We start from the raw sequence: 12710 nt of genomic DNA on the forward strand, positions 1-12710 counted from the left end.
TCTCTATTGGATTTCAGATAATCACCATATGAAAAAAAAATCTGCTCTGTTTCTTGGTTCTCAACCTTTATCAAGTCTATAAAAACAGTAACAGAGGTCAGACCATTTTGAATGTATTTATTTCAAAAGGTTCACCACTTGCATATTACCATTATCTAGAAAAATATAAATGAACTTATTTTTATATATTAGTCTTCTGAAAGAAAAAAACAAAATCTTTCATACTTTGAACATCTGAAATCTTCTTTCAATACTTATACTGTATTTTTTGAGACATAACCCCTGAATGTTTTTAAAGCTGTTACACAGTAAGTATGCTATGGTGAGGAGCTTCACTATCACCTCTCCTACCCCCACCATACACTAAGTATTTCAGTACTGCCTTGGGTGTCCTATTTCAGTATTCAAGCACTTGAAATAAACTGTAGAATCACCCCCAAACCTTTTTTTTTTCTTTCTGACCTTGATCTACAGCAAAACATTTTCAGCTGAACTGTGCAAAACTATAATTATTAAGTCATATCTGGACTGCACATAATTTATATATAAAGCATGAAGGCTCTGTATCACACATCATGCAGTAAGACAATAAAACATAGAAGTATAAGAAAATTGAAAGAAATCATTACACTTTACTCCTTTAAAAAAAATCAACAATACTTCAAAGACAACAGGAGCATGCACACCATCCAAATTTCCAAATGCAGACATATGTTTAAGTGTAAATGGTTTTATAATAATAGACTTTATCAGAAGAAAGTACATTCTGCATCATTATTGAAGAAGTCAGTTCTAAGATAACTGAATCAGTTATCTTAGTTATCAGTTATCAGTTTGGTCAAACTGCCCACTACCAGAAGTCTATAGTCTAGGCAGCTGTAAAAAGCAATTTACTGCTACAGAGAAAAAATTTACCTGGGAAGAGATCCAATATTTAAAAATAAAAAATAAAATAAAAAAACTAACTAGAATCAATGAGAAATGACTTGGATTACTGAATAGAAGCTTATTATTGCATGTGTTCAAGCTACTGGGAAAGTAATAGAGCCAGCAGGTATAAAAAAGGCCTTCCATATGGCTGCTTCCCCTTTTATGATCCAATCATAGCCATCCTGTTAATCAGGTTGGATTAAATCCCAGATATTAATTTGGCAAACAAAACAATAGTCTGATCCAGTCTGTCCCTTCAAATATGATGAAAACAATCTGCCACTGATAAAATTGCCATGCGCACGCTCCTGGAAAACCATCTGATCAATTTATGTCTAAACAGTGGTAGAAGTGTAAACTCAAATAAAAATGAGATAGGGCTTTCCCTACTCATTAATAGCCTGCAATCTCATCCTCCACTTCCCAAGGAAGTGCTGAAACATTAGCAGTTCAAAGAGTTACAGACTCCTTGCCACAAAAAAAGAAGTAAAAAAATGCTGTATATATGAACTAAAGATTGCAGGCTTGGAAGCAGTTGGAAGTGTAGATTTTCACCGGCCAAAGGAATCCTGTTCTCCTGTCCAATTCCCTTCTACCCTTCTATCTCGTTTTTTTCCCAAAAAAAAACAAGAGATAGATTTTTTTTTTTTCCTACTCTTTTTTTAAATAGGTCCAGCAACCTGACAGATTTTTCCCTAAAACAGTGCTGGTAACACACCAATGTTTTCATTATGCTAAACAGCACTTGCACAGCATCAAGATCTTTTCTCTTCATGCTGACATGATTCTTAATTTTGTTATTGTCTATAAAGAAAACAGAAGCAAAAATATAAGAAGATCACTTCCTAAAAGGATTTCCAATATTAAAATTTAAACTTTCCATAGAGACACAGTTGTTGGCAGAGACGTAATGTTATTTGCATCTCTAAGTTTTATGATTTAGAACTTGCCTGCATCAAGTTCTTCATACAAAGTTTCAAATACTGTTTCCAAGTTTCATACAGTTTCAGTGGAGACAAAGTATACCTTAACATCATAGAGAATCAGTCTGATAAAAGGTTATCTATCAAGCACGCTGATTAAATAAGGAGACAACTGCAAGCTCCTATATAGCAACATATTTGTGTGTTTACTTTAACATAAACTCTACTACAAGGGCTACAGGATACTTCATGAAAATGTAATGCCTATTTCAAACACCTCTGCAGTCAACAGTGCTTCTTTCTTACTGCAAGTAGAATTAAAGTGCAGTATAGAAACACTTAAAATGCTAAGCACAGACAGATGGTAATATGTTTTCTTCTAGAAAAAATAAAGTTTTTAATGCTTTTAGACATTTAAAGAATGTCTGCTTCCAAGAACTGAGGTTTCTGTATGGAAAATAAACATTTTTAAATCCTCTGTATTTCAGACAACACATTCCATATTGACTATCTAGATGTACAGAGACAAAAAAATAAATAAATACTATAATGGTTCCTCAGTCCCTGTGTTTTCTCTCTTAGGAACATTTAAAATACTTCCCAATATTTTGAAGTAACAATATAACTTGTTTATTTATTAATTTTACCTTTTAGAAAACTGAAAAAGACAAGTTAGCAACTATTCAATTAGTGCTGTTCTGGTAAGTTTAATCAGCTAATGTGCAATCTGTGTATCACTTAATATATGAAATGCTGTCCTGCAATTTTAAAGAAAGAAAATTAGAATGCATTGCCTAGAACTTGGGAATAGAAAATTAATGGAATGTAACTCTGTACCTCAGTTTAATGAAACAACATCTGCAAGATTACTTGTCTAATAAAAAAGCATATCAAAAAGCCTGATGCATAACAGAAGTAAGAAAAGTATTATCTATATTTTTGAAATGTTACCATCTGGGGGCTTTATGCAAGAATAAATACTCTTACTGGTTGGGTAAATTCACTGATTCTCTGTGAATGCAAACACATGAGTGGCTTCCCTCAGTGGCCTCATTATATAAAGTCCTCTTAGGAGTTACTCTGCAGCCTATTTCTGCTCCATATCCCAGCAAACACTGACCTAATCCATGTATTGTCATCATGGCTAGAATCCACCTACCTTAATGTATCGATCAAAACAAGCACAAGCACTTTGTTTCAAAACAAGCACATTCTGAAAAATTATAAGTGAGGCTAATAATGACAACTTGAAACATATGCTTTAGTTGAATGCCCAGCACTTTAAGACTCGGGTTAATTTTCTAGGGATACAAAACCACAGGTAAGAGCAATTCTATAAACCTTTTTTCTGCCCTCTTTGCCCTCTCACAAAACTGCCCTTAGGTTTAATTTTTTTTAAGAGTTTATCCAGTTAAAATGTTAAAGCATTGCATCAAAACTACTGACATCCTGGTTCAACACAAAAATGAAGTTCCAGATTACTAAAATATGTAACGAGGCATGGTTCAGCTCAAACAGATGAAGCAAAAACTTGTATTATTTAAATAAAATTAGTCTATAATTTTAATTTCCCCATTCTTGAAATTCCAATCTTTATTCCATGAGCAAAATTCAACACTAGAGTTAAAAAGATGTCGAAAGAGCTACTGGTTGCTAGTACAGCTGTGCTCAACTTCTATGCTGGAAAACCTCTGTCTACAAAAATAGCCCTGGCTCCTAGCAAGAACCTGAATATCACTTTAGGTGCTGGTGACTTGATTACACTGAATGGTAAAATCTCTCCATGCTTCCATGACAAGATGACAGGCATGAGATGGTGTACATCTCCAAATGCAGCCTCACATGCACATGTATGCTGAGGAAATACCCCACGTTGTCTTCAGCCTCTGCTGAAATACAGACTTTCTGAACAGTTGGTTAGCACATAATTTCTAGTTACTTTGTATGAAACATATGTATTTCTTACTGTAAATACAGGCCTCTCTAGTGTCCATGTTCTCTGTTAATGTCACGTTGATTTCTTAAGTAAATCAAAAGGCATTAGGAAAGATTACCTCTAACAAGACTGGCACCACTTCCAATAAATATCATCTCATTTTCAATTCAAAAGTACTTTCATTTTGTTATACTTCTCAAGACTGAAGTCCCACCTCACCTCCCTTAACAAGACAAGACTGGAAGTTACCACGTACCTTTTTTGCAGAAAGCTAACCAGACATGTTCTGAATTCAGCAGTGCAGCAGGATTGCTGAGGTGCTAGCTCATGCACTAAGGAGCAAGCATCCTGAATTGGGCCTACATAGCAAAGATGCTTTATCTTCCTAGATTCCTTTCAAGTATTATTTGCATTCGTTTGAGGCAAGCAAAAAATGATACACATTGATGTTACAAATGCCGACATTATTTAATGCAGTCTGTGTTTTGAACAGTCTTTACAATAATCACATGCCACTGCCTATCCAACAGAGTGATTGCTGTTTATAACATATTGGGATTAGATGATCGCTGAGGTCCCTTCCAACCCAAGCCATTCTATGATTCTATAATATGGTCCTCCATGGGCTGCAGGGGAACAGCCTCCTTCACCATGGGCCTCTCCACAGGCTTCAGGGGAATCTGCTGTGGTGCCTGGAGCACTTCCTCCCCCCACCTTTCTCTTTCACCGACCCTGATGTCTGCAGGGTTATTTCTCTCATTTTCTCACTCCTCTCTCTCACAGCTGTTCTAACATTTTTTTAAATACATTAATGCAGAGGTTCAACCAGTATCATCCATTCACTTAGCTTTGGCAGGTGTCAGGTCCCTCCCGGAGCTGACAGAAACTGGCTGTGTCCAGCATGGGGGCAACTCCTGTTCCCTTCTCACAGATGCCACCCCTGCAGCCCTGCATGAGTGTCCTATATGTGCCTGCACTAGTGACCTCCTATACCTTCTATACAAGGAGGAAGAGTAGGAAGGAAATGTCTATGCTCAGGTGAGTCATATGCAAATGAATGCTTTTGAAGGCAGCACCTTGCCTGTGGCACCCTGTGCAACCAGCTGTGTCAATGTCCTGTGTGTCTGTGTGTCTCTGAGATCCCTGCTCAGCTTTGCTACCAGTTGAACCTGCAAAGGGGAAAGTGGTGGCCACATCCCCAGCATGGGCAGAGACCCCAGGTCCCCAGGCATGGCCCCAGCACCTGGGCAGGAGCAGCTGGAGGAGGCAGCCACACACTTATGTCACTTAACAGAATAATTTAAAGATTTAGAAAAATACCTTCAATCTTAAGATTTGAAGAACATACTTTCCTAATAGAATTATAAAGTTAATGTGTGCAATAGTAATTGTGTTTGTAGATAGTAGTATGGACATAGAAAATGTAATGGTTAAAGATGGAACACATTGGCAAAAATGCAAATTGTACTTTTTTTTTTTGTAATCTGCTTTAACAGGTGTTCTAGCATAATAAATACACTATACATGTTCCTTATGTGTATTCAGCATGAGTGAAATTCATACAGCTGAACACATTGGCACTTCAGTGGGAGGTCAAATTATTGTTTTGGCACTTCCACCATGACTGTCATTTCAATTCCATTTTATCAAATTACAGATTGCTCGATGCAGTTGGATTAAGGGAAAGATAGACACACACAAGCAATTGTCATCACTTCAGTTGTGAAATTCTGTAATTGCATGTCAGTAACAGGAAGAACAAGAGAACAGTAATAGAACTGAATGATCATTCAAATACTGTGTAACTTTTCAACAAGACTTTGAACTACAACGATCCACGTGCCAGGATATAGACTGGATTTCTGAGCATTTCCCCTCTTTATAATTGCCAATATTTCTTAGGCTGACTTGTGTTGTGTGTTAGATTATACGGCAAATTTCTGCTATATATTTTTCTGTAAGTAATCCTTTTACTTGTGAAGAACATAAAGACAAGGAAATGGAAGATCCCTCCATTTTAAAGATATGATTAAAAGTAGTGCGAATAATAATAAATGATACCTATGCAACTCAGAGTATGGGTTTGATTCAACAGAGTTTCTGTATTTTAGAGTATCTGGAGAACAAAAAATCTTGAACTAAAATTATTGTGGAGAAGGCAGTCATGGTTTTCAAGCAACTTCTCTGCCAAAAATAACCCTGAGGTTTTCTTACTCTCTTACAGAAGTTTTGAAAACTTCTCTGTGGTAAGGTAGACTCTAGAAACATCACACAAATCCAATTTAAGAGAGCTGAAATCATAGTGGGAACTTCTGGCATACAGTGGTAGGTAGATATTACCTGAATAGCTTGTTATTCTCACTTGTTTCTGAGTTTTATGTCCAATCTTGTATATTCTATGTCCTGTCATATGATGGTTCAATAATACCCTTATTTTTACATCAATTAATGAGGCAGAAGAAATTGGAATCATTTATTTGTTCACTCTAGTAAACAAGGGGAGGCCCATTAGTGTTCAGAACTTCCTTAAGATTCTTAATTCCTCAGAATCTACATTCCAACGCAATTTATGGAACATAATCATCTAGCAGAACAAAAAATACTTATATAGAACATTTCCATACCAATACATTAGAGTCTGCAAGCTTCACTCATCAAAAAATTGATTCCTTCTAATGTGAGGAAAAATGCATCCCAGTCTCCAAAGATTGCACGATGCTTTCATGAGGTAACAGAAATGACACTTACTCCATATTATTCACTGACAGGGAGCTCCTAAACAGCAGAAAAAGGATTTACAATGAAAGGAAACAGTATACAAATATATTCACATCTTAGATGTCTGCAGTTGAGTCTGTCTGTCCATGATGTTTCTTATCATCTCGTTCTTATTTGATACCCTTATTAATTCCCTCCCACAGTAACCTAAAAAACAGTGTTAAAGAAATCGGATAAAATTTCTTCCTACTACTAAAACAAAGTTTTCCCTTAAACTTACATGGAATATTTGATCATTATAAATTGAAAAAGTAAATAAAAGATTGCAAAAAGCCATAGGATATACTGAGCAAAGTGTATTTGTAAATCTGTTTGTTTTCCTCCTCATTTTGTCTCAGACTCATATTGTAACTTTGCCTACACCTTCCTCTTCATATTTCTATTTCCCCATATTTAACCTGAGTAATATAAACGCAAGTACTTTCCTCACAGGTGTTTTTAAATTGTTTGCAAAATGCTTGGAAATCCTCTGATAGAAGACACTAAAATAATTATGAAGTCGTTTCCACAGCAGGCATAGAAGAGGAAAGGTATTACTGTCTATACCATATCCCACAGAAGGTAATAGGGAGTTATGAAACATGTCACTAGAGGGAAATTTTCTAACTTACTGACCTATCATGACCTACTGCATACCCATAAAATCTATTGCTCTCATAAAGCCTCTGCACTCTGAGCTCAAAAGTGGTAAATTCTGAAGTCAAGATGCATCTCAAAAATGTTCTCTCCATGAGATACTGAAGAACAGAAAATGGAGCAGGATATCCTGAGTGACCTTGAGCCACCAAGCTAATAACATAGCTGCTAGTTAATGGTCAGCATTTACTTGCCTGCAAGGAATACTGAAGAGACTGTCATTACACATTACAGCAAAAGTGAGTCTATTACAAAAGAGCATGCTGAAAGCAAACAAAAATGAAGAAACCAAATATGAAGAATAAAACATTCCTGGCATAGTAAAACCCAGCTGCCACAAAATTATCCAGCACAGAAAGACCATTATAAGTTAGCTTTCCAGTCAGTTTTCAGTGGCTCAAACAGTTTTCCATTTCAGAAGAAAACAAAAGAGAGGGTGGTGAAGAAGCAAGGGGAAGGTAACTTCATAGCAGAGTGTTGGTTTCACAGTGTTGACATCAATTTATTAGATGATATGACAACAACTGCATATGAAAACAAAGTATTCTATTGTGTTCTGTTCAGGCGTCAAAGGTTATTTCCAGGTTTTTGTGGCTTTTTGTTTGTTTGTTTTGTAATGTTGAAGACTCCTATTCAATGCCAGTCCCATATAGCAATTATTTTTCATATGTTTAAGACCAAATAGAGATGCAGACTGAGAATAAATAAAAGATGCAGAAGATATACTTGAGACAAGTTTTTCAGCTGTTGAGAAATGATTAAGCTGGTGTAAGAGCAAACAAAAAAATACAGCTTTACATATTAGCGGTCTTCCTAAAGTGGACACCAAGGCTAGAGTTTGCTTATAACAAAAGGAAGAAAAGATCACAAAGGAATCCACAAGGCTGTCTGTTTTGGCAAAAATATCAATATCCTTATTAATTCCCTCAACAACAACCACATATTTTGCCCTCAACACACAGTTATTGGGTAAAAATATGGATATACGTATGGGTAAAAAGAACAAATGAACAGCATCACTTATCATCCATTGAAGACTGAAGCGTCATGCTAGAAAATATCACAGGTTTTGAAATTATGACTCCAATTCCTTAAACATGAGACTAGCTTCAGATATCAATCTATTTTCGCGAAGTCACAGTTCATGTGTTTTTAACAAGTTTCTTTCCTGTGAAATTTTAATGGTCATGCATGCTGCTTTTAACAGCAAAGCTGACATTTGCAGAATGACACGCTTAGTTTTAAACATCTAATATTGGTTGTTCAGAAAGAAGGTATGAAAATAAAACAAAAAAAGGGTTAGGTGTGACAAACACAGAAAAGAAGAGTGGGACATAAAATCATAGATACACTGGGCCGCGCTGGCTGTGGTAAACACAGGTTAGTAATGCCTAATGATATTGGTCAGTTACAACAGACTGTAGATTACTTGTCAGCTGTTTTGACATTCTCAAACAGATTCTCAAACCTGAAGGCTTTTATCCTTGCAGAAAAAAAAAAATCTTAAATAAAAAGTTAAGTGGAAGTCACAAGGGAGGGATACACAGGTCATAGTGATAAAGTGGTTAAGAAAATTAAATGCCATTTTGACGCTTACAGAATAATAGATTCCAAAATAATAACTACTTTTACAAAATTTAAGTTTGCCTACAGGCAAAGTTTTAGCAATGGCTTCATTAATTTCTACTTCGAAAAGTAGAGATTAAGAAGCTTCAGGAAGAAAGTTTGTAAGAAAAGGAAGGGACCTTGCAGACATATTTTGTTGTTAGCTATGAATATTTTTCATTAATTACTAATGATATAGTTCATTAGTAATATATTTCATTATGAAAGAGTCAAATTATGAAATTCTAATGAGGCATCTGCAGTAGTTTGTCTTGATTTCAATGTCAATAGAATAAAAATATTTATTTACAATGTTTCAGGTTCTATGAATTACATGAAGCCCCAAATTTATGCTTTCAATAAACATGAAAGAATTCATTATTATTAAATAAAATGGATGCATCTTTATTTGATGATCACACAATGGATTATTGATAATCTATACCCTTGGACTGAAAAGTAAATCTGCCTCTTAAACTCAGCAGAAGGTTCAGTTTTGAGACCAAACACAGAAAACATGAAATATGCCATGCAGCAACAATATATAATTACTACATTTCTGTTCTTTCAAAATGTTCCAACAAGCTAAGAAAAAGAGGAAGATAAAATAGACAATTCTCTATGTAAGTTGTAGTTTCTGCATTTGCAAGCTAGAACACTGAGCAGGTTATTGGTTTTTGATAAGAACTGTATTTTTAGCAAGTCAGAAAACAAGCCAATGCCCTAAACTTAACAAATGTCACATACTTTTTTATTACCTCAGCTGTTACTGAGGCAAGATCACTTAAGAGCCTGCAGTACTGAAGGCACGTCTGTGTGCATCAGTATTTAGAGTCACAAGGATGAGAAAGTCATAGCACTCAGCACTGTAATGTTGATAATCTCCAGATTTTCAACCTTAGTGATACCTTAAAAGTTAAAGAATCTTCAAGATTCAGAGCATGTTTGGAGACCCTCTGACCACCAGCTCATCTTCCCTGCCACTGCTTTTAAGAACAGGAATGGAAAGAGAAGTGATGAAAATAGGTCAGCTAAGCAACAAGGCACAGGGTAACGGGAATCTCATGCTCTTTGTTTCACTTCAGTTGCCTAGTACTGTGTTGTCATAGAAAAAGGCAGACCACATATTCTATACTGCAGGATGTGAACAGAGGCGGTAACTGCCTCTTTCTGGGGTCTGACAGCTCAGTTAGTCTCCATGGCCTGAGTCACTGAAGAACACAAGCTCCTTAGGAGACCACTCAACCAAGGCCAAGTATCATGTAAATGACTCCTATCATTTATACTGAGGTAGAAATTATCTTATCTTCAAGCATGGAGAAGGGAAAAAAAAAAAAAAAAAAAGGAAATATAACTAATAAATTAATGATACTACAGTCCAAAGTTATATACTATATAACAAAGTTATATATATAATATAACTAATAAATTAATGATACTACAGTCCAAAGTCAAAGTCCAAAGCCTTGTGATAACTTTTCCCAGTATTGAAGCAATAAAAATAACCATTTGGTTGTGCAGTGTCAGACGCTACTATCCACACCAAAAAAAGTCAGATGCTGGTGTTTAGAAAGTAAGGTCCCAATCGGTGTTTTAGCAGATTATCAAACAGCATGCACTTATATTTAAACACCTAGTTTCATAAAAGCTATCACTGAAGTGTAAATGGCCTGAGTTTCACAGTAATGAGTACCATCTAATTTTAGAGATTTAAAATTATGTCATGATGTCATGTAGTTGACACTTTCACAAACTCATACTTGCTGACACATGGAGATATACTATATAGACTTAGTAATCCAGAACTAGATTCTAGCTTCAAGTTTAAGGTTTCCAGTAGAAATGCATGAAAACATGCACAAATATATGAACCTTCATTCATCTCTGCAAAATGCTTTAGAAAATAATGTAACGAACTGCATAAGATATGAGAAGGCATAATTTATCAGCAGTTCAAACTTAATGAAGCCTAAAAAAAGAAATCTTTCATAAAAAACAGGAGAAACTTGGGAATTTCATTAAAAAAAAATAATAATTGAAGTTATTAACAAAGGAAAATAGGGTTTATGGAACGCATAAAGTAAGTAAAAGGGAAAAAACAATATTTTAATTTACTGCAATTCATTTAAGAAAAAAAGAAAACAACAAACAGACAAACAAACAAACCTCCCAGTGAACTGAAAAAAACAGTAGGGGTATAAATAACAAGGAGAATTCCTTAAATTTTATAGTGGACTTCAATAATCAGAGACTAGTAACAGCTGATAGGTATTTAAGACATGACATACATTCTATTTTTATTATATTGACATTTTATTATCATAATTGAAATCTCAATGTGTTTTTGTTTAACTCAAAATAATTTCCTCTCTTCATTCCTGAAAATTTTGAAAATCATTTAAATTCTGAAGAACTTCCATCACGTGACAAAGCAAATTAATTTTGCTTTCCTGCAGTAACCTCAAAATCATTTTATGTCAGACTTGAATAACAGTATTTTATAAGATGTGTGCTATCATGAACAACTAAAATGCATCTGGGATGACAATTAATAAAATTTCATTTTTACATCAAAAAGAACTTGATTATCATTAAGGAAATCAGAAGTCACTGAATAATCGTAGAAAGATTCAGAAGCCAAAAGAAGTTCAAAAACAAAGAATCTTTGGAAATTTGAGTAGTAGAACATTGATTTTACACATAATAGCACAGTTAACATAATGTTAAATTAAGCATAAAACCCTGCTGTTTCAAAACATAACTTGAGAGTATGAAACTGTTAGTGCTAGAAGGCAGCTTTCCACGTCTCTCATTTTTGAGTGGAAATTGATAAGACTTCAATTTAAGAATCTAAATCTAAAATGTACTTTTTTTTTCAGGTATATTCAAGTATAAATGCCATAATGTAGTATAAAAAAAGCTAGCAAGGCAAAGAACAGAACAGAGTGCACTTTTTATACTCACTAACAATAAAATTGGAAATAATATGAGTTGTTTTTTTTTTTTCTAGACTGCAACCATTTAGAAGGAAAATAAATCAATATCAAACATATTGCTTATCAAGCAAGAGGAAGTAGCCCTTATCTTACTATTTTAAGAATATTTATCTTGGTATGTCACCATTATCATGAAAGACGTCATGCAGTAATTTTGCTAATAATGAAATTAAGAATAGGGAGTGCAGTTGTCTTTTAGGCCATCCATAATTTCACAAAAGTAAGATTATAATTCTCTTCTGAACAAGTAGGTATATTTCTAATGGAAGCACATTCGATAGATAGGGGTGTTTTGTACCATTTGAAGTTAAAATACAACTACATTAGATAAGGCATTGTTAGGAAACTTTAACACACATACATAAAACAACTTAAAATAATTTCACATGGCTAAATTGAAAACATAAACCAATCAAAGAAATACTTACTAGACCGGCCTGACATAAATTACATTAAAACAAGCAACTTACTTTTCTGTCCTCAGTTTCTACACAGGAATTGCACTCTGATTTAGTATCCTGGAAAGACAAACAGAGAAGACTATGACACAAAGCACATTCTTCAGGGCTGTGAGAATAACTCTGAGAAAAGGCATCAAAGTCTGAAAAACGGGTTTCTCAATCTATTATATATTACTGTATTACTTTTGTATTCACAGTACCTTTAAAGGTACAATATTTAGCATTACAGCTTTAAGGAACGTTTATTAAACTATTTATTTATTAAACTTCATTACAAGCAGATGTGTTGTCAACTGAAAGATAGGATTGGAAAAAAACAACTTTTTTCAAGATAGTATAGTTCATAAGACAAAAATAAGATCTCTGTAAAGTGTAAGTTGTTTTTTTTTTTTTTCCAACTGCTTCTTGATAAAATGTAATTGTTTGCTCCTTTTCTTTTCTATTT

The 12710-nt window shown here is 34.5% G+C and overlaps 1 protein-coding gene across 35 annotated transcripts in view; it reads right to left on the reverse strand.

Annotated features, from left to right (window-relative positions):
• The window catches only part of RBFOX1 (RNA binding fox-1 homolog 1), an 873300-nt gene that overhangs the window by 587053 nt on the left and 273537 nt on the right, over positions 1-12710 (reverse strand). For 32 of the 35 annotated variants that reach the window (XM_084536908.1, XM_084536919.1, XM_084536930.1 and 29 more), the window contains one exon: positions 12275-12322. The exons of 1 other annotated variant lie outside the window; for it this stretch is intronic. In XM_084536908.1, coding sequence (XP_084393034.1) covers positions 12275-12322 — 48 coding nt within the window. Of the gene's footprint in view, positions 1-6413; positions 6431-12274; positions 12323-12710 lie in introns of those variants that run through there. 2 more of the 35 variants (XM_084536925.1, XM_084536937.1) reach the window with 2 other exon arrangements.

Source organism: Aythya ferina (genome assembly GCF_964211825.1).
Source record: "Aythya ferina genome assembly, chromosome: 15".
Classification (NCBI taxonomy): Eukaryota; Metazoa; Chordata; class Aves; order Anseriformes; family Anatidae; genus Aythya; species Aythya ferina.